Source organism: Excalfactoria chinensis, chromosome 3 (assembly GCF_039878825.1).
Source record: "Excalfactoria chinensis isolate bCotChi1 chromosome 3, bCotChi1.hap2, whole genome shotgun sequence".
Classification (NCBI taxonomy): domain Eukaryota; kingdom Metazoa; phylum Chordata; class Aves; order Galliformes; family Phasianidae; genus Excalfactoria; species Excalfactoria chinensis.
In genome coordinates this window covers 3,298,872-3,325,403 of record NC_092827.1, presented here as the reverse complement: position 1 = coordinate 3,325,403, position 26,532 = coordinate 3,298,872, and the positions used below count along the sequence as shown (strand labels likewise).

At 46.1% G+C, this 26,532-nt stretch overlaps 1 protein-coding gene across 1 annotated transcript in view; it reads left to right on the top strand.

Annotated features, from left to right (window-relative positions):
• Positions 1 to 5,222: 5,222 nt before the first annotated feature.
• BLK (BLK proto-oncogene, Src family tyrosine kinase) overlaps positions 5,223 to 26,532 on the top strand; it is a 26,243-nt gene continuing 4,933 nt past the window's right edge. The window contains exons 1-10 of the mRNA XM_072331665.1: positions 5,223 to 5,509; positions 11,696 to 11,798; positions 13,077 to 13,125; positions 19,244 to 19,337; positions 20,263 to 20,361; positions 21,095 to 21,198; positions 24,229 to 24,378; positions 24,845 to 24,997; positions 25,416 to 25,595; positions 25,790 to 25,866. Coding sequence (XP_072187766.1) covers positions 5,433 to 5,509; positions 11,696 to 11,798; positions 13,077 to 13,125; positions 19,244 to 19,337; positions 20,263 to 20,361; positions 21,095 to 21,198; positions 24,229 to 24,378; positions 24,845 to 24,997; positions 25,416 to 25,595; positions 25,790 to 25,866 — 1,086 coding nt within the window. The 5' untranslated portion in view covers positions 5,223 to 5,432. The remainder of the gene's footprint in view (positions 5,510 to 11,695; positions 11,799 to 13,076; positions 13,126 to 19,243; positions 19,338 to 20,262; positions 20,362 to 21,094; positions 21,199 to 24,228; positions 24,379 to 24,844; positions 24,998 to 25,415; positions 25,596 to 25,789; positions 25,867 to 26,532) is intronic.

Below are 26,532 nucleotides of genomic sequence, written 5' to 3'. Positions count from 1 at the left end.
CAACCCCAATTTTTCCATTCATTTATTCATCTTCTATGGTGCGAGTCAGCATTTGTGTTAGGGTTACAGCAGATGGCAAACAGCAGAGATTAGAAGTAGCGGAGGGGATAAAGATGGATGGAATTCTCCCTTTCCAGAGGCCTTGGCAAGAGATTACAGCCTCAGGGTCCTGCTACTTGTGGAAGAATTAGCTACACCGTCAAATGTCACCATGGAACTCAAAAGAAAGTACATCCCTGCGTGAAACAGGATATTCAGGGTCATGGTTATTGCTTAAAAATAAATGTTAAAGCACAGCTTACCCAGCAGGAACATAAAGCAGACCTCCAGTGCTTTATATTGGACGAGCCCTGTGCTTCTCAGAGATCAGTCTGTCTTCCATATCAGGGCTAAACCCACTTGAATTCCTTCCACCAGCCAGCCAAAAAAATTCCAACCCCCCCCCCCCAAAAAAAAAAAATGAAGCCCAAAAGACAAAAAATCCTTGTGTCGAAATAAAAAATAGGCTCGCAATTATAATCGCTTCCAAGAAAATGTTGCAACTATGCTGGAGAACAATGTTTCTGGGGTTTTGCAGAGTTGTTTTGCCTTTGTTAATGTCGGTCAGTTTTAACTTGGAAAACATTGTGGTTTCGCCTATTCAGGATTCCAAACCCAGTTATAAAATGCCCAAAGCGGAGACACACAGCTGAGCAAAGGTGCAGACAGGGTGAACAATGTAGGGTTTTTGCAAGACGTGATGCTGTTTGATGTGTCGTTGGCACTGCAAAAAAAGGAGGGAATAAACTTCACGTCCATGATGGACAGGATAAGCAGATGGAGCTTTCAATGAGGGTAATTAGTGCTGATGATTAGGAAGTCATCTTAAGGATGTAAGAATAGGAGGGCTGGGACTAACTGCCTGGGGAGCAGTGGGAATTTCCATCACTGAGAGCCTGTAAGCACAAGTTAGGCAGTCACTCAGAAATGATATAGGCCCACTGGACAGGTTAGATGACCTTTTAGGCATCAGTCCTATATTTCATAGGATCATAGGAAGGGCCCTCTGGAAATCATCTCCAAGCCCATGTTGAATGTGTTCCCTAGAGCCTATAACCCTATGAAACACGTATCGCTTCTGAATGGAAACCAACTTTTCAAAGCTCTCTGCTGTTTACCCCCTGCAAACTCGTATTTACTTATGAAACTGTTTGTTTAATTTGACAGAATCTCATAGAACACATTCTGCTCCTCTGGGAACAGAGAAATCTGTTACTGATCAAAAAGCAGCGCTCAGGATCCTTCGTGTCTGGCATGTCAGGCACGTAGGAGACAGAGAAGAAATACAAATGAGTCCTTCGCTTCCCTGATGAGAGGAGAAGAGTGAGAAATCACTCATTTGTCTGGGGCATCTGGGCCACTTCACCAGTGGTTGGATATGCAACTCTTGGAGGATAGGTGCACAAACTCCTGGTGTCATTTGCATAAAGGTCTTTATGTCCAAGAGGAAAATGAGTCAATTATTTGTCCAAGTCACCAGGGTTCACGTTTCTGATGTATCCTAGTGCACGGAAGGTCATAGTTTGCTCTTTTCTCAGACCCTGTACTTCCCCAGGTAAAGGTTACAAGTAGTGAAGGACCACCAGATTGCACACGTTGCTTCCATAAAGGGGTACCTGCTTCTCAGTGAAGGAGTGGGGAAAAGGGAAACCCTTCTGTGGGCAGAGGAGATAAGATGTTGCAGGACCTTCCTCAGGTCAGGTTGGTGCTTACCCAAAACCCGAGCCATGATGGCTTCTGTATTTATGTGAATAACTGCTCAAAACGAATGGCTTGAAACCAACTGTCAGAGGCAGAACAGCTCAAAATGGGGCTGGAGATAGATGATCTTTGAGATCCCTTCCAACCAAAACCATTCTATGGCAATAAATGGGCTTTGAATACAGGTTAAATGTGATCTGTGGAAACATCACGGCGTTGTCAGAAACACGTGATGGAAGGAGGGAGAACCAAGGCCGCGTTAACCTAAAGGAGAAATCGATATAAAAGCTTTTACTTGACATTTATCTCAGAGTTTTTTCCCAGCTGTCTGTTACGTATTTGGCCTTCAGCGCTTGAGAGGCAGAGGAAGAAGTCTGCAGCTCTTTGAGACATGACTACAGCAAACACGCATCAGAAATTCTCATTTGTTTCCAGCACCAGAGGGAGAATACTAGTCAGTCGGGGTCTCAGCTGACGCAAATAACCAGAATAGGCATGATGTGAGCAGCCTATGTGAGCAGGGAGGGCTGGGGAGGAGAGCTTGTCCCACACGGGCAGGCTCCCGGGTGTGAGGAGAACAGATTCTGTCAAAGCCACTGCTGTGTTTTCATCCCCGTCCCTTGGGGTAGCCATGCAGCATCCACATGATTCAACAAGTTAAACAAGGGTGAGCCCCACAGAGTCCTAACAAGGAGTTTGCCTTGGATTTTGGGTAGTGCAGTGTGGAACCAAGGGTTATACTCAATGATCCTTGTGAGTACCTTTCAACTCGGGGCATCCTTATGGTTCCTATGAAAATGGAGGCTGAAGGGTTGTTGATCACACATCAGCATCTTCATCAAATGTTGCATTAAATCAGCTTTTAATCTGCCAGGGGAATGGAAGCTGGAAGGTTCAGATGATAAATTAGGCTAAAATACTCATGTGGAGTAGTAGGTCCTTGAGATCTTTCTTACAGAGCCGTTGAGGTGGTGGAGTCACTGCCCCTGGGGCTGTTCAAGAACCATGGAGGTGAGGGACAGACATGGGCAGTGGGCATGGTGGGGGTGGGTTGGGCTTGGACTTGGTGATCTTAATAGTCTTTTCCAGCCTTCATGATTCTATGACCCTATGATTTAGCTCACAGGCTGGATCTCTGGGCTCCACACGTGGCTTTTGGGGGATTATAAAAGGCATCAGAGACCAAGCAGCTGTGGGACTACACACTGCTCCTAGAGAGCATCTGGGGACTGATGCACTGCCAGCCAGACCCTTGGGAGGGTGAGATAACAGCCTGCATCTTCAGGATGGAGAAATTTGGGGCGGGTGGAGTCCATCTTGGAGTGATCCAGGAACAACATACGAGACATTTTCTCTTTGTAGTGACCTTTTTGTGTACTTTCTTGTAATTTCCCACCAGATACTTTTAAAAGACACCTTTAGGCTGATGCTTCACCACTTCTGAGTAAGCGAACTGCAGAAGGGATTCACTTGGGTGAACTTCCGGACTCTGGGTCCATCTCAGGGCCATGAGATTTGTGCCTTGGAGGCAATAGATGAAGGGCTGACCTGCAGGTAACAGCCAGTATCACATCCAGGTTATCTTAGGGAGCAATAGATTTTCCTCTTCTGCTTATTTAAATTTCTCTCTCTGAGCTGCTTTAAATGTGTCCATGACTGGAGAGGTCTTCACAGCATCCTGGCTGTGGCTGCTGGGTTTACCCATTGACAGAATTGGAAATGTGTCTCAAATCAGAAGCAAGTTTCTGTCTGGAGCTGCTGTGCTGCCGCCCTGTTTCCCAAGATGACTTGGCAGCCTTATTTCTAAACCTTTGCTGTACCTCATGGCAGCTCCTCCTTCCTACCTCTGTGGTGGATGGCAAGCCGCCTTCTAAAAAAGCAACTTCCTTTTATGAAGGAATAGGAAGTGAAGCTTGCTTAGCAAAGAGCAGTCAGGTACCTCAGATGAGCTCTCTGCCAAAGGGTAAAGCTCTTCCCAAAAGCTCAAAGTGCTCCAGCTAGCCCTGATGCTGACATCCAGCCCCAACCCGGCCCCCTCTGCCTCTGTGTCCGCTCCTCTGCCCTTAGCTGGAGGAGAGTAGGGACAGCAGAATGCAAGCTGGTGAGGGAAAAGTCTGACAGATCTGCAAGGGCTTCCTCATTTCTGTATCTCCTCAGTATGCAAACAGCCAGCCTGGGTCTGCACACACCTGGCTGGGGGCAGCTGGGTGGGTGTCTGCCCTGGCTGTCTGCAGAGAGAACCTGTGCTGACCTTGGCCTCTGCCAGCTATCTGTTAATGGCCCCAGAGAAGATAAAGTACCCACAGATTCCTACTTAAGGCTAAGCCTAAGGTCCTGCAGACTTGCAGCCCTCCATTGGGTTTTCTCCTTTTGCCAGGAGCACAGATCACTTGCAGAGGTGATGCCCATGAGAAGCACTGGGGCAATCCATCCTGGATCAGCTTCCCCATGTGGTCATTGATTCCATGGGCACAGCATTGTGCCCTCAGCCAGCCCTGTCCTGTCCCTGGATCTTACGGCCATTCAGGGTCCTCTGCTTTGACCTCAGCGCTGCCCCATGAAGCCTTTCCTCTGCCAACAACATCACCAGAACGTAGGTGACTTTGGGGCTGTGCACTGCACTGAGCGGATGTTGGCTTACGTTTGTCTTCCCTGTGAGAGCGGCTGAACTACAAAGCATGAGGTCTCTCCAACCTCAAGAACGCTGAGACCCAGCATCCCTTCCCTCCTGCTGACCCAAATGCTATAAAACCACAGCATGCAACAACCCACAGAGGTCACTCAGTGTTTTTTTTCTGGGGGGGGGGGGGGGGGGAGGAACATTGTCCTTGCAACAGCTTAAAGACAACAAATGATGGCCCAATAGATCTGCTCCACAAACACATTGAAAATACCCCAGAGAAAGAATCCCTTTAGGCACCCTATGGGAAGCCTCAGGAGTCAGTGGGAACAAATTTTGTTCCTTATACAACAGTCGTCTCCTGAGACAGACGAATTTCAGCCTTCCTATTGAGCGTGCTGAGGCAGAATGAGAAAGTCACTTCTTCAGAGTCACCCACAAGTCCCTGTCCAGCTCTTCGTCATTAGACCATGTTGCCCCCTCAATGCTATGGTTGAGTAGGTTCATAGAGGGTTGGGGCTCCCTGGAACAAAAGGCATTTCATCTGAAAAAAGGTCTTTTATATATATATATATATATACACATATGTATATATATATATATTTCGTTTTTTTTTAATCACTGCAAAGTCCGTTTGTTCAGCTGTTTCCTAAAGTTTGGTGGTTTGCATAGTGGAAACACAACCCATTCACCATCATCGTAGCTTATTTTAATGACAGCTGTTAATAGCCTGCGGGTCTTGCTAGGTTTTGTGCCTGAGTTCTCTCTGAGTTTCTCTCCTTCCTCAGTGCTATTTTGGCCAGATTGCCTGGGAAGTGCAACTTGCCCCCCCTCCCGGATGGATCATGCCAATATTTAAAATAGAGCAAGGAATCCTCTGAGGGAAGAAAGGAGTCAGTTCTGACACGGAGACGTGATTAAAAAAAGAAAGTCCATTAAACGCGATCACAAAATCAGGCTGCTCCTGCATACCTGGGGTGCAACATTCAAAGCCCTCAGCCCTATGGATGCTGAGGACGTGGTGTGAGCCAGGGATCTCTAACGGGGAAGCTTTCTGAAGGCTTTCAGCCCCATGGAGCATCGGTCATGGGTCGGACCAGTGCTTCGTCCATCGGGTCGGGTCTCCAGGAGCAGCTTCATAGGAAACAGGCAAGTAGGGCTTATCCCACCCCTCTGAATGAACGTTTCCCTGAGGGTAGGGGAGGCTTTCTTCTACCTTTTTCCTCTTTCCTATTCCTTCTTCATTTGATATCTCCTTGCCCTGTTTCCTTCCCCCTCAATCCTTAGGACAGAGAGGGAAGATGGGAGCAGCACCGAAGGTTGCTATAATCCAGCCCCAAGGGGTGGTTTTCAGGGAGGCATTTCCCTTGGTTTGCAGCTAAAAGAGAGAAATGTGTGCCAGGTGTGTGTACCTTGGCCTTCCCATCCCCCTGCTTCCCTATCCCCCCAGGGCCTGCGGTGGAAGAGATCGAAGTGTACATGTGGGGGAGGCTGGCTGGAGCTGGACACTGCTGTGATCAGCAGGGGAAGGGTTTTGAGCTCAGGAGCTGTTTCTGACTTGGCTTTCCAAGCATTCGGAGGTGTTCAGAAGAAGGGATGTACATCTCTCCCTATAGAGATTCCTTCTTTCCCCATGGAGATGTACATCTTTCCCTATGGTCCCTATAGGCTTCATCTGAGCATGGTGGGAATTGGGGATTATTCCTGCTGAGGTCTGTGGAGTGGTTCTCCCTTTGGTCCAACTTTCCCATAGCCCATGAACAAGCTTTGGATGGAAATGCCAACAGAAATTGTCATGCAGCATTGTAGCTTTGTGATAACATCCCTCATACACGGTCAGCTCCCGAGACACTCCTGGCACCCTAAGAGTTCTGCGTGCTTCTCCTGATCCTGTTCTCCTCCTTCCTTTCTCCAACACATCTCCATCTCCATGCTGCAGGATGTCAGCTCCTGTAGATCCATCCCCACCTGGCCATCACAACAAGGGGGTTGAGCTCATGATGAAAGCGTCTTCAAAGAGCATTCACAGAATCATGAAGGTTGGAAAAGACCACTGAGATCACGAAGCATGACACTGACCTATCACCACCACCACCATGCCCACTGACTATGTCTTTCAGTGCCACATCCCCATGGTTATGGAGCACCTCCAAAGATGGTGACCCCACCACCTCCCTGGGCAGCTGTGCCACTGCATCACCACTATTTCAGAAACGTTCCCTCACATCCAGCCTGAACTGGCTGGTGTTTGAGTTTTACCAATAGGAAACTTCCAGGTCTTTGGTGATTTCGTGTAGATGCAACATGTAACATAGGCATCTACTTCACTCTCCAACAAAGGCCATGATGCTCCCGGCTCTGTGCTCTCCAGCTCTACTTTCTACATTCCTTTTCTAACTCCTCTATGCATGCTCTGGTCTCTCCTAGTGAGTAGCAGCTTTTGGCCATAGGAGTGATCATGACTTTAGCTGGGGATGCAGCACTGTGAGCATCACCTTCCTTCTGAGGCAGGCCTTCTGCGGGATTGGTGCTGTTTATAGCACAGCACATTTCTTGTTGCTCAGTTTTGACTTCTAACCACCTCCTAGCAACAGACCTGCTAATCATGCACACTTAAATATAGCATTAAAAACATCTTTACCAAACCCCAGCAAAACTGGAAAGCAGTCACAGTAGCGATGGCTTTGATGGCTTCTTTGTTCCCATTTGTGTGGCTGATCTACTCAAACTCTTCCGTAATTCTTTGGTGCTGTATCTTGCAAAGCAATCCAAGGTTGCCTAGTTTGGAAATGTAACGAACTGTTTTGCTGAGAGAGAAAAAAACTTCTGTAGTATTTAATGCATGTGGGACGAGCGTAGAATTGGGGGGGAAATTTCAACTGATCTTTTTTCTCCTCACTTATGCAAAACTGCAAGTCTGGCATAACTAAATCATTGTATCTAAAATGAGCTGATTTCATTCATCCTTTCTGGTAGGAGAAAGAGAACTTGCAGCAGTCAAGACCCTTCATTTTTAGAATATGCTCATAGCTTTTTTGTTGTTTGTTTCTTTGTTTTTAATGCTATTATTTCCTTTTAAGCTCATTTTCTTAAGAAAGACTCTCTGAAATTTTAAAGTGAAGTGAAATATTTAAACTTGGTCAACTATGAAAACACTTTGCTGGACCCCCTCTAAAGTCTGAACGTAAAGAGGGTCATTTTATGATCTCACCATTCTTGGGGGTTTTTGGAGCTGCCCCCAAAGTAAAACACTATTGGCTTTCTCAGGCCATAAGTTATTTTTCCATGGCACAGTTTCATGGGGGTGAGGCAAATAAAGAGCTGAGACTTCTGCTTTTCTGCCAGATTCGGTCTTGTTGTTTCCCCGTGCACGCCCATGCAATCCCAAGGCTGTTCATCTGCATCATCCACATCCCCGCTGCAGAAGACGTTACTGCATTCACATCAGAAGCAACATTTGTTTGGGTAGCAGAAAAGCCAAGTGCAGGAGATGGCATGCCTGTGATGCAGGATTGCTTATCATAACAAGGATAGGAAAATTAGGTCATGCTTGCTGTACCTGGCTTAGCACAGGTACCTCTGTACTATTCTCCCACCTGCTACAACAGATACAGAGTGTGTGCATCCAGCAGGTCCATTCTGTCACTATCTTGTTTTCTTGATACTGTAAGGCACTGAGAAGGCTGAGCATTGAGATAAGGTGGATCTCCAAAGCCTGTGATCAGCAAAGACTTGTGTTCACCTCTGCTGGACTCCTTAATGGGGCTTCAGGCACAGCTTTATGGTTTGTTTCAATAGGGCATGTTCTCCAAACACTTACCAAGATGGGCACTGATAGGACCTTCAGTCACATCCTTGATTCTCCACCACAGATCTGTCAGCCAGATGTCAGTGGAAGCTTTGCTTGAGCTGAGCTCTGATGGGATCTTCATAACCCCCCCTTGGACCATTGTTGCAGGAACATCTGTACCTGCATCCAGCTCTCTTGAGCCAAAATGTCCTCTCTAAAGACCATTAAAATTACCTTCTGTCCAATCCAAGCATCCGACATGTATGTGATGTGCATTTGTGTGCATTTGTTCAGAGATGGATGCTGCACAGAGCTCACCATCTTCGTGTCTTTCAGCCTTGCTCAGCAAGGGCTCACTTGACTCTCTTAAAATTTACCAGCAACTGAGCTGGACATCTGGAAAATCTTGCATTGCATCAAATACTTTTATTCGGTTTTGAATTCTGGTTGCTTCAAAAAGATGTTCTTAAAATAAATGGTCTTGGTTTTGAACTTGAGTAGACTTGAGGAAATGAGTGAAAAAAGGAGTGAACACGAGAGCATTTTGGTTAAGTATTAGCAATGCGATGAATAATTTTGTTCTCTGTACTCAATGACTGTTAGAAAGAAGAAAGATTTCCTCGCATTCAGTTATTAAAAATCATAGAATAGTTTGTGCTGGGGGGGACCTTTAAGGTCATCCAGTTCCAACCCCCTGTTGTAGGCAGAGACACCTCCCTCTAAACCAGGTTGTTCACAGCCCCATAGACAAACATTTTTAGATGGGTGAAGAGGAAGTTTTCATGTTTCTCTGACTTACTATTTTCTTTTCAGCACACTTTTCCTCTAGGGAAAAACAAACCAACAAAACAACAACAAAAAAGAGCAAATAAAATACCAGGGCAATTAACTACTTTTAATTACTTTTCTCAATCTTTCTCTTTTTCTTTTGTATGCAATGTTGATTTAAAAAGAAACTAGCCATAAGCAGTAATGCTTTGAACAGCACGTGTTCCTATAGCCACCTTTTTTGGGAGGGTTTAAAAGAAATTAAACAAATGAAAGCTTCACCAGCAGTGTGTTGGGAGATGACAAGCAGCGTCATGTTTTGGCCACTGTTTGTCTGTGGCGTTACTTGATTATATATCTAGGACCTTCTGACATGAAGGGTGGTCTCATTGGATACCAGAGGCCTTGGGAGTGTGAACGTTGGGTTTTGTAGGGGTTATGATTGCCCAGAGCTGTGCAAATCTCTGCGTGCAGTGCAGGAAAAGATGTGGGTGGGAGCGGATGACCTTTACCGGAGATTTCTCACCAGTTCTATTTCCCGCCTGAGACGGGACAAGTTGTTTGCTTCTTGGTGTGGCTTTGCACAGATGTGTCCTTGACACTTGTATGTATGTGAGGAGAAAGCTCTGTGGTGGGACACAGTCCTGCCTGCAGCAGGGGGGTTGGAACTTAATGATCCTTGAGGTCCCTTTCAACCCAAGCCATTCTATGACACCCAGCTATCCCAAGGATGCTCCACTGGACACAGCAACACTTTGTGTGGACATGTAGTGCTCAGAGCATGGTCCCTGCTCTCCTCAGTCCTTGTCAGTAGAGATAGGATGGCCACAAAGCCCTTTGTCATCTGATGGCACTTGCTGTAGTTGACATCTCTCCATGCTCTCCCATGACGCTGCTCCACCAGTGCCATCCCCAGGAGTGACTCAAGACCCTAAAATGTGCATTCTCCATCCTGCATATTGCTCATTGATTCTCTCATGAAACAATCCCAGTGACATGATTGATGGTTGAACTATAGCAGACTTCTGCTATTTCTCATATACCCCAACACCATAGAAAGGATAGCAATTGCCATTTCAGCATCTCCCATTTAGGGGCAAAGTATATCAGAGATCCTGTGATGGGTATTCAGACAACAGTGACAAAGACCATAGATATGTATCTAAGGCAAAGGCAGACGCTGAGGTGCTTTTCTAAGACTGGTAACCTTGGTACAGGAACCTTGACTGTCACACAGCCTTGACTTCAAATGATGCCCTTCCATTCCTTGGGTGAAAAGGGAACTTGAGTTACTCTCATTTATTATCCTAGTAAATAACACCATTCAGAATCGAAGACACAGGCAGAAAGTTATCTTCTAGCAGTTTGCAAGTGGAAGAGAAGGAAAAGCTCACTTAACAAACCATGCACCACTGCATGACAAGCGGTTCTTCTGAGCAAAGCAAAGCCTGGTTGCAACCTGGAGGTAAATGAACTTGCTGCAGGAAATGCTGTGGCTGATTCAATGGTCCACCTTCCAGCTGCACTGAATCTCTGCCCAGAGAGATGCTGAGGTCAGTCTACAGGTGGATGGACCACCTGAAGGCTCAGGTCTGAGAAAAGCCCAGAGATGTATGGATGCCGTAAAGCTTTCGTTTGGGGAAAATAATGCATGTAGGTCTACCCATTTTCCTCATTTTAGCAGAGGCAGAAGAAGGCATTTCAAAAAAGAAGTTCTGGTCTTCCAACTTCTCTACTCTTGAGGCTCTTCATCTTCTGCTCATCTTCTTGGGGTCATCATCTAAGAGCTTGTGGTCTCCTCCTCCTTGGAGTCTTCATCTTCTCCCCTTCTCTTGAGTCTCTTGATCTTCTTGGAGTCTTCACCTTCTCTTCTTCTCTTGAAGCTCATGGTTTACTTCTTGGGGCCACCATCTCCTCTCTCAAGGGCTGTGAGCTTCTCTTGGTCACCTTAAAATAGTGGGATGGCTATGTTAGAAACTTCCTCATTCCAAAGGTCCCAGATTTTGAAACAAGTCAGTGTGTTTTTGACCAGCTGCTAAGCTTTGAAGTTTGGGTTTGATTTGTTGTTGCTGTTGTTTTTCCTTCATGTTTTGACCATGTTTTTCAGTGTCTTTTTTTTTTTTTTTTTTTCCTCAAAGCAGGGACCAGGGCAAAATTTGGTGCTGGGTGATGTAGTGATGTAGATATTTTATATGCTTATACCAATAGCTTTTCAGTAATGGTGGCGTTGACTGCTCCCTACATGTTTAGGGAGCTGAGAAGCCTAAGGTTGCTGTCGTTTGGCTATTTTGCCTACCTAGACCCAGTATTATGCTGGGATTATTGATTAGACCAGAAATTTCATTTCAGGGCTGAAAATTAAACCAGGCCTCAAGCACAAGTATGGAAAGACCTAGAGTGGACCAGAGGATAGCTCATGGAGAGAGATTTGTTATCTTGTATCTAGTGCTTCTCCTGAGATGTGCATTCTCTAACCCACATCTATCTGGAAAACATAATTCAGGATGACCAGGAGAACCACACCTTGGGATACCATAGAGCATCTCAAATAGTACTGGGGCATTGTGCATGGTCAACTGAATCAAGCTCTAGGCCCACACTTTATAGGTACGATGGATGGGATGGTTTTAGACACATCCATCCGCTGCCCCATTGCCCCTCATTCATATCCTTTTCAGTTTCTTCTTCATGAGTGAGAAGGCTGCTTTGTCTCTCACTGCTGACATCCTTCCCCAGGAACAATTTGATCATAAAATACTTTCTGGTCTTTCTTCCAGGATGGGGTTGATCGGGAGCAAAAACCAGCTGATGTCCAATCAGAAATTGACGTCAGGAAGCAATCCAAAAACCAGGAGCAGACCTCCTCCTGCCCCACCCAAAGTAAGTCTCCAGCTTTGTGTCCTTAATATGGGGTGAACAGTTCCATCATCACCTTCTTGCTCTGTTTTTTTTTCTCTGTAAAGTGGATTCCATTTTCTCTTCGTGTTATGGATGTGAATCTTCTGAGTGTGCTCGCAGTGATGGTGCTCTGAAGCACTGTGTTGTGCCGAGCATCACTTGAACACTGCTGCCTTCACCTCTCTGCAATACAGGCTCATATTGCTGACTTGCAAGTGGCACAAAGATGGGTCAGATTTGAGCTAAGATTCAAAGCTGCAAGCCACAGAGGAAGCTTTACTATCAGGGAGGGCAAGGAGCTTAATTGATAAAGAGGGTCTGCATCTAATGTGTCTTGGGCTGAGAATCAGAAATGCCAAGCTCCTGCTTCTCCCTGTGAACCCAAACAGCCCATGTTTGCACGAGCACAGATCAGTGAGCTACTAGGTTCAGATTTTGGTGCCCTCAAATTATAAACTCCACATATAGAGCTGGGAAATCACTAAATCTAGCCACCTCTCACTGTGTGACAAACATGAAGACGTTTTCTCTCTTCCTGCCCTTGTCAGTAGTGCAGTCAGATGCCAGCACAAGAGAAACTCTGGGTGCAACTAGGATGTGAAAAACATCTCAGGTCTCAAGCTCGCAAAGGAGGGAGGCATTAGCATCCCTCCTTCCCTCCCTCCATGTATTGCTGCTAAGCAGGAAGTCAAAGAGTAGCATGGATTGGAAGCAATGTGTGTTTTTTAATTCTCTGTCTGTAGTTCAGTTCTTTGGCAAACGTATAAATATCCCCAGCAGTGGTCAAAGGCTCCCTTCAGTGGGTCTTAGTTTATTAGAGAGTCACTGACTCTTTTTAAAACAGATCCCTGAGCAAAAAACATTCCACAAGCCTTGGGACAGTCACAGCAAAGAGCATCCCAGGTTTTCTGCTTCGAATAATACTGCAACAGTTGTTTCTCAGTGGGGCCATTCATGTCTCATCCTCCACTGGTCCAAGACTGGGCATCAGAGCTAGACAGAGCAGGGTCTGAATGAGTGGGTAGGCAGTTATGGTTTTATTTACAAGGCAGTCAAGGTTTATGCAAGCTGACAGTCAGGCCATCTACGAATACCTCACAGCAAAACATACTAAAACCATCCAGACATGTAAGGACCCAGGTGTGGGGGTTTTTGACTGGCTGCAGTGGGCTCCCACTCATCTCTGAAGCTGAAAGCAGGTCCTCCTGCAAGCACAGCAAAGTAATTATGTCTTCTTTTCTTGTTCTATTTCTACCAAAGGGCAGACAATTTATCAGCCTCTCTCATCTAAACCAAGCCTCTGCACAAGGTAAGATGCTGAGCTCAGTTGCTGTTTCCTTCGCTTTCCCGCGGGGCTTTGCAAAGTGGTGGTCCTCCATCAGCAGGTCTTGAGATGTGCATTCTGTAAATGAGCTCTCATGCTACAGCCATGTGGTTTTTGTAAGTTTAGTGTTGCCGGGCAGGGAGTTTATTGGTTCATTTTGAAAGAATCAGTTTAAATCACTACATGCTGATAGCAGACAGTTTCTCCCACTCATTGAAGAAATTAAGAGAGAAATGCGCTCCTTCATTGGCTGAGCAAAGTGAGATCTGAGGCACCAACTGCATGAGATCCCTCTGCCTGCAGCATGAGAACCTGTGAATGCCATAAACAGCCAGATGAAGATTTCAGAGGTAATAGCAGAGAGAGACTACAAAGAGAATGAGAAGAAAGGAAAGTACAAAATAAGGACGCTCAGAGCCCCAGCTCAGAGACTGGCTGTTGGCTTCAGCCACCTCTGCAATTATCTGCAGATTGCAGATGGCATTTGGTCGATGATTGCCTTTCAGCAGGAAGCCCTCTGCTACCCCTGCCCAGCCTCCGAAAGCAGCTTGTAGTTATTTGTGTCAAAGAGATTTTGCAGATTACAGACCAAGAGAGAGAATTAGAAGAAGGTAAAAATATAGAGGAAGGTTGGAGGGAAGTGGTTGGTAAATCATAAGGTTTTCTCATATGTGCGGAAGAGCAGAAGGGGAGGTAGGTCTGCGGAAAGGAAAAAGAGGGATGCTGGATATTATCGGTGTAACAGCAAACCTGACCTCCATGGTCTTATCACAGAATGGCCTGGATTGAAAAGGACCACAATGACCATCCAGTTCCAAGCCCCTGCTATGTGCAGGGTCAACAACCAGCAGACCAGGCTGCCCAGAGCCACATCCAGCCTGGCCTTGAATGCCTGCAGGGATGGGGCAACCACAGCCTCCTTGGGCAACCTGTTCAGTGTGTCACCACCCTCTGGGTGAAAAACTTCCTCCTAAGGTCCAACCTAAACCTCCCCTGTCTCAGTTTAAAAACATTCTTCTTGTCCTTATGGATGCCTCTGCTTTGAGATGACCAGAGGAATGTCAGAATGAAAACATTAAAATGTTCTGGTATGATGTGGTTTCGTGCTATTCAGCCCCACACCTGTGCTGACACACGTAGTGGAATGTGTAGCTCTTCATCCATGGGAATCTGAGTGCATTTCTGTTGAAGTATTTGTTTTCCAGAAGCCATGTTTCCTTTGGAGAAATAGTCATCAGGGCACATTTCCAAACAGTCACGCTCTTCTGCATCCACAACTGAGCAGACATCACTGGTTTTTTCATGCTTATTTTTTTTAGCATAGTTTTTGCTCTGGTTAGAAGCACGACAGACGTAGTCTTCAGAGGTGCCTTTTACTTCTGCTTCAAGCCAGAAGGCAGAAGTGGAAAGATGCTAAAAAATACATCAAGTATCATGTTAGACATTTGTAGATGTCAAAAATCTTGTGGCTTGTTGGGTATGGTTCCAGTTTTGGAGGAATACACTCACTGACAATTCAGGAACTTGTTGTTTTCCCTATCGGTGCCTAAATTTCCAGAAATGATGCTATGTCTGCCTCTGTCCTGTGCAGCAACATGAGCTGATAGGAACCATGTGAGATGTTTGAAATATTCTGGTGACAAAGAACGATTCAAGTGAACTGATAAACAAAACGTAATTTTCAGACAATTCAATCATATAACAAAAGCAGAAGATAGGAATTATATCCTGTGGGAGCATTTCAAGGTGAAATTGTTGACTCTGGATGCTTGAGAAGTAATATTAATTGAAAAACAATCCTTTCCTTTTTCCTTCCCATTTCCTCCCCTCCCCTCCTCTTCTCTCTCCTTCCCTCCCCTCCCCTACCCCTTCCCTTCTCTTTCCCTCCACTCCCCTCCCCCTCTTCCCCATTTTTCCCTATTTTCCCCTTCCTTTTCTCTTTCCCTTTCCTTCCATTATGATTTTTTTCTCCTTCTGCTCTTGTTGTAGTGCATCTTGTTTCACAGCTTCAAGATTTCACAGTGCCGTTTCAGAAATAATCTATTCTTTGTTAACAGATCCTAATTCCTCCTGTCATTATTTGTCTTAATGGAAGTAGCATGGAGATAGGCAAGAAGTGTATAACTGTGTTAGCAGCATTGCAAACACACTCTTTATTTATTGTGGGTTATTCAATTGTGTGAGCCTCTCATTCATTTTACCACTCATCCCTAAGCACTCACAGCACCTCAAAGGTCAGTGTTGGGACCTCCCTCCACTCTGTGAAGTCAAAACTTACCTTTAATTCTGTACTTCCAAAACCCTCAGCACAGCAAAGTCCAGGTCCAAGCACACCAGCTCCATTGCTAGAGCTGCTGCTCTTAGCTTGCTTTAGATAGATAAGATGTAGAAGATAGGAAGAATAACACCCACCCTCACCCTTTCAGCTGCTCACAGCTGAATGTAAGCACTACTGATGGAAACAACTGATTGTTTTGGATGCTTCTCATCATGCATCATGATAACCTAAGAATGCACAAAGAATCAGCTTCTCCACAAGGACATTTATTCCAATTGAGGAACTGCAACTTCTTCAACCTCTGGCCTTGCTTTTGACTAACCATAGTATGAGCAGGTCTGATTTTCAGAAGGGGGAAGCTGGGTGTGCTCTGGAAATTTAAGTCCTTTGAAGTAATGCAAAACTAACATCCAAATGCTTGGTCATTTTTATTGTTCCCTGAAGATGGATTTGAGTTTGACAAGGATGCAACCAGAAATGTGGCTATGAGCTTCAATGGAAAACAAAAGAGGAGTTGCTTCTACATATAAAGCTTATTTCTCATTGAGAAATGAGGAGTTCTTGTACAAAAATTATCGTTCTCATTCAAAAGTAATAGAGGGAAGGAAGACACGAGTGAATGTTCCAGATTCCTAATTAAAAGTTAGACATTACAATTTGATATGATGTTACTAGGAAAGCAGAAATTGTCTGCAACAACATTCACTGAGTCAAAATGGTGCATGGATGCAGAATGTATCTGGCAGAAAGCATTCCTTCACTGCAAGCTTATGTTCTGAAGGCACACTTTCCAAGCAGACCTTGGTGAACCAGCCCACGTCTTGCTGAGCTGGGAGACAGGACCCAATTTTAACAGCATATCTCTTGGTTGAGCCAACACAGTGTCACAGAATCATGGAATCATTTGAGTTGGAAGGGACCCTTGAAGGCCATATGATCCCACTCCCTACAGTGAACAGGGACACCCACAGCTCCATCAGTACTCACAGCCCTATCCAGTCTGACCATGGCTGTCTCCAACCCAAGGTCACCATCTTCTGTAAGACACTGGCACAACCATAGCGTGGCTCTGCCACCATAGGATGCTTGCAGATACCTTCCATTCACGACGGGGCAGCGGTGGGAAGCCTGGTTGAATCATTTCCATTAAGCCATCAAACTGGCACTCGGCCTACGCAAACTGAGCTGGTATCTCACTTTCCTGACAGCAGCACAGAGCCAAGACGTGTTTGGCTCGCAATCAAAGCCCTTGTGCTGCTAGCACTATCTGCAAAGCAGTCACTCCCAGCAGCCCCGACAGCTTCATGACCTAACTCAGTCAAATGGGCCAAGAAAGCATTATCGACGCTGTTTCCCAGCAGGGTGACAGACACAGAGAGGGAAGGAGCTGCTTTCATCATGAGACGGCAAGTCCTGCTGGCTTGGCCAGAGACAGCACTTTTCTTTTTGCTCACTTCAGCATGCCGTGTTTCTCAGTGAGAACGTTGAAAAGGGGATAAGAGGGAGTCACAACTTTTTCACCATGCAAAACCTTTTCTCGTCCTTGCAAAATGTAATCCTTTCCTTTCTCGATTTCTCTCTTTTTGGTTGGTTGTTTTTTCTTTTGGGTTTTGTTTATTTGCACTTCCCTCGGTTGCTTCAAGATCAAAACTACCTTTTTTTTTGCTATCTCTTCTTCCTTTTTTTTGTTGTGTTTTATCTTTTTTTTTTTTTTCAATTATTTGAACATGCAGCCGCTCTGTACTTGACATTTACTTCTACTTTTCAAAGGAAAAGCAGAAACGCTGCATGATTTCACTCACAAACAGAGTGGGATGGTGCACATGGATGGCACGTTGTCCATCCACCTTGAAGCAGTGCATGCCTGGCACCTCTTGTGTTGGAGAAGCTGAGATAACACCTGCTTTCTCACTGAGGCAGCAAGTGGATGGATGCAGTGCTAATGCCAGATGTTCTGAGATCCCTCAAAGGGAAGCTCCCAGCCATGCAAGCTATTTTAAGACTTCAAAGCCTTGCGTCCGGCCATACTTTTCTCCTCATGTAGAGAGCACGGCTCTGCCGAAACTTCTCCTGCACCTCCAAGTTCCTCCTTGCAACTGCTCACAGCTTGGTTTGCAAGGCTGCATTTCCCTCCTTGCAGCCCTCCCACGCTGACCCTCCGCATCCCTCATTGCCTGCCAGTCGCCAGTGGGTCCTGCCCAGACACAGCACCCGAGCTGCCCCAGAGACATCTTATCTGCCGATGACAAAGGGCCAGTCTGGCTCTCTTGCTGGTGGCATTATTTGAAAAGGTCACACAGAGACAGTGGCTTGACAGTCTGTTTTGAAAAATGCTATGTATAGCCTGTCTGTGGCTCTTGGTGCATTCATTAGGCTGACGACAAGATAAAAGCTTTCCACAGCAAAGCATCTATTTTTAATTCTTTTTCTTTTTCCTCTTCATTTCTTTCTCCTTTTCCTTTTCTCTTTTCCTTTTCCCTTTTCCCTTTTCCCTTTTCCCTTTCCCTTTCCCTTTTCCTTTTCCTTTACCTTTACCTTTACCTATACCTTTACCTTTACCTTTACCTTTACCTTTACCTTTACCTTTACCTTTACCTTTACCTTTACCTTTACCTTTACCTTTACCTTTTCTCTTCTTTATTCTTTCTCCTTTTCTTTTTTCCCTTTTCATGTTTTTTATCCCTCTTTTGTTGTTGTTATTTTGCTCATTCCTTACCCTTTTCTCTTTCCCTTCTCTCTTCCCTTTTCCCTTCCCTTTTACTTTTCTACCACGTTTTGGTTCAGTGGTTGTGTTTGTGCATGCATGCCGATCACCCTCATAGGTTTTGCTCTGCCCCAAAATAGCTGCTCCTTTCTGCTTCAGCAGCTGCGAGCGCACATGAAAGGTCACACAACCTCTCCACGAGCAGAACCAACACAACCTGGGATGCACATGTAGCAGCTCTGCTCCCATACAGAGATCCCCCATCCCACAGAGATCTTCCCTCAGCAGCCCCATGCACACATGCAATGCGATGCACAGTGCATCTTGTGTGCAAAAGAGTGCAGAAATTCATTTGGTTCTGCCCAAAACGTGCTGGACCAACACGGATGTAGTTAACATAGAGTGTCAGGGCAGGGGGTGGGGACTCAGTCCTGCTCACAGCCTTGGCCTGAGTGAGTTGCAAGAGAAATGGGAGACACAGAGCATTGGTTTTTGGGTCTGGAGAGAGGAAATGCTGAAGCAACCACTGCCCTCTCGGGAATTGTAGCTGAGCCAAAGTGAGCAGCTGGGTGCTGGAGCTGAGGACAGCAGCATGACTTACATGTGGTGACACATCTGCAAGAAACGGCATGTAAAAGGGATGGAGAGATACGATCTGAGCAGAGAGTGTTTCGAGGGAGAGTTGGACCCTTGCAATGAGCTCCACTAGCAGGAACTGAGGTGTCACCATACTTTCTCTAGACAAGAAAACCTCCTCTTTTTGAGTCAGAATCCCTGGGCAATGTTGCCACAGCAGATTTCATTTACTGTCACGTAGAACCAAGGCCAAGCACTGACAGATTATTTATGACTTTTCTTATTCCACACAAACACTTTTTCCTTGTTGACACTCTGGGTTTTGTGTATGCGGGGATCTGGAGTGCTTTAAAAAGACAAGCACAGGAAACACAGGTAAAATAGCTTAAGCTCTGAGCAGAGGTTGTGGCTGGCAGGAAAGATGGGCTGGGGGAAATCTTGGCTTTGGGGTCATGGGTGCATAGGGGGAAGTGCCTCACTGCACTGCTGAGTGTGTGTCACCCCCCAGTAAAGAGCTGAATTCAATATGCTGCTTCTTCTTGTAGATGACATCGTTGTGATTGCACTGTATGACTTTGCTGCTTCAAGTGACCGTGATCTGGAGCTGGTTAAGGGGGAGAAACTCCAGATCCTCTCCAAGTAAGGGATGCTCAAGGTCGAGCACAACCAGGCTGGTAAAGGTGGGGACTTTGGGATCAGACATGAATTTGATGCCCACGAGAGCTGTGGAGATGTGGAAGGTGACACTATCCTGCTTTCCTGGGGTTACAGGGGTCAGGTTGTGTCCCTGCCTGGCTGCTTCTGGGACCTTCTCCCCTGCCAGCTCACATGGGTGCAGAAGTTGCATGAGTTACACCACTAACGCAGCACATTGCATATATGCTGATCATGCATTTGCAAAGGATGTGGGTTGGGTGTAGTCAGAGGAAAGGACAGAGTTGAGCCAGGAAGATGAATGATTTCATTTCATCTTCTTGTAAAACTCATGAAAGGAGGCCAGTTGTTCATCTACCCAACCCATAATAGGGCAGCAGTGAGGCTTGGTCCCATTTAGCCTTGGTGGGCTGCTCTGTCCTTGGCTGTCCTGTGAGGTGGCCTCCAGAAGGGACCGAATGGACACATGGAGCATGGAACCAGTGGTCCCACTGGAGGGGGATGGCTTTTTGTCATGGCTGGTGCTTGAGTGGGACAGCAAAGCCGATGGCTGGTAGATAAAGGTAGGAGCAGAATAGAGGAGTTCCTATGTCCCTGTGCAAGCAACAAAATTAAGTGGTGCTGACCTTGATGTCCCACATCTCCCTTTTGGTGCACAGCGGAGGTTTGGGTCTGTGCTTCCTCTACATCAATGGAAAGAAGCCGTGACCTCATGAAGCCACTGACAGGCCACACAGTTTTTCTCAGCAACCGTCAACCAAGTGGTGATCTAAAGAGAATGAGAGAGACTTCACAGATTAACATCTCCCCTTAGGAGTGCTCAGAACCCCATATACCATGTTGTCCTCTAATCCTTACCTATTTGTGAAACCTCCTCCAGGCACTGACACGTTTTCTTCTTGCTTTGCAGTGAGGGGGACTGGTGGCTGGCCAAATCCCTCCGAAGTGGGAAGAAAGGCTATATCCCCAGCAACTTCGTTGCACTAGTAGACAGCCTGGAACAGGAAAAGTAAGTGCATAAGCTGATGAAGGGTGAAGGTTGATGCAGGGCTTTCCTTCCCAAAACAGCATCCTGACACCAGTTGTTGCTTTAGCTCAGATGTGGACTTCGTGTCTGGTTCCCTGCAAAGAAAGATTTGATCCAATAGGGTTTTTGTATCAAAGCAGAAGAAGGAGAAGTTTTTTGTCTATTTTTTACCTCCTCGATGGTATTCAGTTACAGAGGATTAGCCCCAGTAATCCCTCTTGGGATCCACCTTGGCAATCGCCTCTTGGAGAGACCAAGCCATTACTGAGCTCAGCATGCAGAAATGGGATCAAGGCATAGATGCTCTTTGTATCCAAGGTGTATGTTTTAATGGCAGTTAGCACCTCTAACCCATGTATCTGCTTCACACGTGGCCTTAATGGGCTTCCTGGTTTGCCAGGTGAGCTGTGGGTCCCTGCTCTGCCTGGGCTTGTATATAGCAACACTGGAACAAACTCTGCTCTTTGTTTTGCTTGAACTGCTAGGCATTGAAACAAGCCCAAAGTGACAGAAATCTGCTGTTTATACACCAAAAACAGCTCATTACTGCCACGTTCCAGCAAATGGAAATCTATTTACTGATAAAAATAACCCTCCATTTCAGAGTGTAATAGTAAAGAAAAAAAAAAACAACCGAATCAACTGGAAAGAATGTCCTTTTTCTTATTCTGAGCTTTTCCTTTTCCAAAAAGGTTTTACCTTTTCTGTCTCCCAGGTGGTTCTTTAAAACTCTGAGCAGAAAAGATGCTGAACGGCTGCTGTTGTCTTCTGGTAACAAAATTGGCTCCTTCCTTGTTCGAGAGAGCGAGACCAGCACAGGTGAGATCTACAGAGCAACTGCTGGGCATGGGCACAGCTTGGAGGACCTTCCAGACCTGAGCTGTGCGGTTCAGCAGTGCCAGTGTTGGAGTTTGCTGTGGGACAGAACCACGCTTTGCAGGCTCAGCAGGAGATGTCCTCATGATGCTCACCATGTAGACCAGGCTGTGGTGAGGGTGGTTCCTATCACCACAGCTCGTGGCACTGAGGGACATGGTCAGTGGGCACGGTGGGGCTGAGCTACAGTGGGACTGGATGACCTTAGGAAGTCTTTTCCAACCTGTATGGTTCTATGATTCCGTGGTTCAATGGGGCTTGATATGGTTGTCTAAACATGGACATCTCAGAGCTATCCAGATGTTCCATAAGATATAGATATAGTTTTGCAGCATGCCTGCCAGGCCCATGCAGATGTCCCATAACATCTCACAAGTACGCAGTACCTGTGCTTAGGGAACAAAACAGCCCTTGGTATGATCTGAAGCCGAATCCTTTGCACCTTCAGTGCTTTTCCCATACCAAACCTGCTACGCTTTAAACAGAAAGGAGCTGAGAGCCCCTGTGGGATGATCCCAAACCCAGAACAGGAGGCTCTGAGACTTAGAACAGGATTTGGTGTCACCCACACTGCTCTGAGCTGGTGCCCAGCACAGAATGTGGACCTATCTGTAAGCCCAGGTTTGTGCTTGGATGTGATGCAGGACTTTAGGAGAAGGAAAGACCTTGTGGCTGAGAGGCTGTAACCCCTTTTGGCCATCCTAATTATCGCTAGGGAAGATGAGGCTCCTGTCATCCATGTGGCTCCATGTAACGTATTAAATGTTCTGCTCTCATTGAGAGAGAACAGATGCTTCCCAGCTCTTGTGCTTTGCCCTTGCACTGCTTTTCCCAGGGGAACAGGATCCAACCACAGTGAACGACAAGGAAAGCTCCATGGCACTCACTCTAGCAAACCAAACTCTGGCTTTGGGTGAAATGCAATCATTAGCATTAATGACAGGATAAGGATTAGCCAGGTAGTAGGCAGGTGATAGGTTGGCCTGGAGGATGCCTGGAGCCCCTGTTACTGCTGCATGTTGTACATCACTGCTCTGAAAGATACAGGGGTTTGCAAGGTCCGTGGGGTCTGGAGAGCAGGTCCTGCAGGAGAGCAGACATTTTGGGTCAACCATACTAACAAATAGATCTCTGCTTGCTTGTAGCCTCCAGGCACCCATATGCACATGTTGATCATTAATTCCTGCACTCCCTTCTGCAAGGCTGTGTGTCGTCACTGCTGATGGGTTCACACCATGTTTGGCTCCTTCCTTTTGCAGACCTTGCTCTGCAGAAACCCCTACATGCCCCAAGCCATGTCTATGCATGCTACCTGCTCTTCTGGATTCACGCCCTATAAGCCCAACTTGGATGAGCTGTAGCCTGGCCTGTACATTATTTCAGTCACCATGAAATTAAAATAACATCACTAGCAGCCACAGCAGCAATAATAGAATAATAACAATGAAAATAATAATATTGCATGAATGTGGTTAATCCATTCTCACCAGACTTATGCTAAGCACTGCAGACACAAGCCCTATAGCATCACCTCTCTGTACCCAACAAGAACCATACTTCTCTCTCTGGGAAAGACATTCTTAGCTGTGTAGTTATAGCCCTTAATTAACAAGACAGGGGCTGTAAACAATAAGCCATTCTTTGGCTCTTTGCTGGAGTGTTTTGTTGCACTGTTGAGGATGCTGCAGGGCTCCATAACGCCCAACTGGTGCGCTTCCAGTCTTGGGGTTCCCTTGCTCTGCATATAAACCAGCGGGTCTTCCACAAAGTTTATGTGACTGCATTTCATAGTTTGGAACAAAATTCATCCCAAAGCAACTGCTTGCACATGGAAAACTTGTAGACCCTCGCAGGACCTTCTTGTCAAGGCTCATAATCAAACAGCAATAGAGCAAATGTCCACAGAAGCGATTTTCTATTGTTATTTCCTTTAAATTATCAGCACAAGGAATGTTTCCAGATGTAGTGCAGGAAACTGCAGTGAGAACTGGTGCTGTGATGGAGAAACACCAGCCAGGGAGCATTATGTGCTGGCAGACTTTCCCCTCGCGTGGAGGATTAGGCTTTCACAGTCAGCATGGAATGCCCCACTTCTGCTTATGATCCTATATGACAGATGCATGTTTTTTAACATGTATAGCCTTGCCTTTTCAGATGTTAAAAAGGCAACCTATCAACCCGGTTGACGTATTGGATTCTTAACAGCCCAGCAGGCTTATAACAACTTTCTCTGGAAATATGATCCAGACAAAGGGGGGAAAAAACTAACATTGCTAAGCTGTATTGAAATTTACCCTGACATAAGCATGAGGTTGCTGCTCTGTAGCAGCATTTTGTTCTGGTTGTTTTGGTTTCTTTCTGTGGAAAAAAAAAATATTTTATATATATATATATATATAAACATGTGTTGGATTATAACCCCATTATAAGGAGAAAACAGCAGATCAGAGTGGGATTGGGGTTTGGGCTATAGGGAAAGACAGGGACATGGGGACCTTGGATAGCAGTGAGAAGGGACACTTATTTCTTGACCATCTTTCTCCCATGAACCAACACTGTGGTTGTACCGAGGGGTTGTGTCTACAAGCCAGCAGGTCTGCAGTCACTTGCTTTGTCTGGATGATATGGTATGGTTGAGAGAATTCAGATGAAAAAGGGAAGCTGTGGAAAGACTATAATGACCTAAAAAGATGTGGTTTTGATGACCATGTGGTTTCCACAGGGCTGTTGGTGACCGCATAGACAAGTCTTACCCAACCAAGCCTCAACGGGCCTGGTCAAGCTCTGGTGAAACTTCACCCTCTTCACATGCCTTGGAGAGGTGGAAATTAGCAGTTTTGGAACCTGATGAGAAGGAATCAGCAAGGGCTGGGAGAAATGCCTACAGCTGAAGACAGCTGAGGAAAGAGAGGATTGCTGGTCCCTGAGTTGCTGCTTGTCCTCACTGTTTCTTCTTTTGCTTGCCCTCTCCAGGTGCCTATTCCTTGTCTGTGAGAGACAGCGATTCTGCTCATGGGGACATCATCAAACACTACAGGATCCGCTCTTTAGATGGTGGAGGTTATTACATCTCCCCGAGGATGACTTTTGCCACCCTGCCAGAGCTAATCCATCATTACAGCCGTAAGTTGCTTTCCTTCCCTACTGACTCCTAGCAGGAGGTGGGTAGAGGGAGGGTGGTCACCATTGCTCCATCCACCCTCATGAGCAAGATGCTTTCCTTGAAACTGGGCTCCCATGCCCTGTCTTTTGTCCTTGGGCATTGTGAGGGTGAGCTCTGCCCACTGCACTCTAACCAGGGAGTCACCGAGAGAACTGAGCACTGAAAGGATATGCAAGAGGAATGCCTGGGAAGGTTTGAGACTTACTAAGCAAGACAATAGTCTCCTTTATGACTCTTTTTGATCCTCCTCTTTTAATTGGATCCATTTTGGCTGGGCTGATCCCTGTGGTTGAAACATTGCGGGTTTATGGAGTTGTCCCATGAGCTGGCTTTTTCCTCTTCAAGGGGAGGAACAGGTTAGTTCTGGGGCTGAAGGTTTGCTGTCGAACCGTCCATTGAACTGTCTTATGGTTTTTGCTCACACAGAGAGGGGAGATGGTCTGTGCCAGAGGCTCATGGCTCCCTGCATATCCCTGGCTCCCCAGAGGCCCTGGGCACAGGATGAGTGGGAGATCCCACGGGAGTCTCTGAAACTTGTGAAGAAGCTTGGCAGTGGACAGTTTGGGGAAGTGTGGATGGGTAAGTACAGTGATCCCATTTCAGGAAAGAAATGTGTGAACAGAGGAGACAGAAAACCCTCTTTCCTGAAGACAGGGATGGTCTGGGTATGGGGATCCTGAAGTATGAACAGCTAGTTTGTGGGTACACCTGCAGCAATAGATGCTGTGCTCTTGGGAAGGACCAGACAGGTTGTATTTGCATGGTTCAGCATGGGCTTCGTAGGGTAGATGTGATTGATATGCCTCTCCAATCTCTTCCTATACCCACTGGCTGCTCAGAGCCTACTGGTCTGAGACTTACCACTCCCTTTTGCTGGGAGGCTGAAAACTGTCGCTGTGCTTTTCTGCTCCCTGCTCCACAAGCTCTTTTTCTTACATGGCCCAGCAGAGCCTGCAGAAAGGCCAGGATTCCTCAGTGCATCATTATCTCCCTGCAGGCTACTATAAGAACAACTTCAAGGTGGCTGTGAAGACCATGAAGGAGGGCAGCATGGATCCTGACGCCTTCTTGGCAGAAGCAAACTTGATGAAGAAGCTCCAGCATAATAAGCTGGTCCGGCTCTATGCTGTAGTCACAAAGCAGCCAATTTACATCGTGACAGAGTATATGGCCAACGGTAAGGAGCCTTACCAAATGCTTTCGTTGGATTTCTTGCAAAATCAGGTCAATGAGCTGACTGGTACTCCCACATGTAATGGGTGGACATTGTGCTGATCTCCAGGATGTGGGCAGATTTGTTGTTGTGCACCAGAGAAAGCACATGCACGGGCATATTCAGAAGGCTCACTGCAGTCTCTTCTCTTTTTGCAGGGTGCTTGCTGGATTATTTGAAGACAGAGGAAGGGAGCCAACTGAATCTCCCCAAACTCATTGATATGTCTGCTCAGGTTAGTGATCATCCACTGGCAATGAACTGGAGGCCATCATTTATTTTTGTCCCAGTGAAATCGTTGCAAGTTTGAAGTACGTCTGTGCCAGCATCAAGTGTCACAGAGGAAAACAGCACCTCCTGGTATGCTGCCAGAGGGTTCCTCTCTCAGCCTTCATCTTAATGTGCATGTCACATCAGCAACGCTCTGCTTGTCCTCGGGGGAACTTAATGCAGTGCTGGAGGACATTTCTTTTTTTGCTTATTTTTTATTGTTATAGTTTTGCTTGTTTGTTTTTGGTTTGTTTTGTTTTTTTATGGCTTAGTGAGCAGGAAGAAGGTTGTTTCTCTTATGACCAAAAGGAAAAGAAAGCTCCACAAAGAAACTTTTGCTGTAGAAACATGCAGGCTTTCCTCAGTTCTTCCCTCCTGATGATGGGGCATAAAAGCTGTTGTGCCCCTCAAAACTGCAAATGCCGTTCCTTATGAGAACTAATTTTTGCCTTTATAGGGTTTTGTCCTTCAAAGCATCCCCAGGCTGTAAATGTGAATAGTTAGAGACCCAACTGCAGCCTCCTTGTTTAGTATTTTTCCCTCAAATTCTTTCTTCTCTCATTCACTTTTTCCTTCCCTACTTCTTTCATTCTTCTATTTGATCTCTTGAAAGACATTGCCTGTGGTTTGT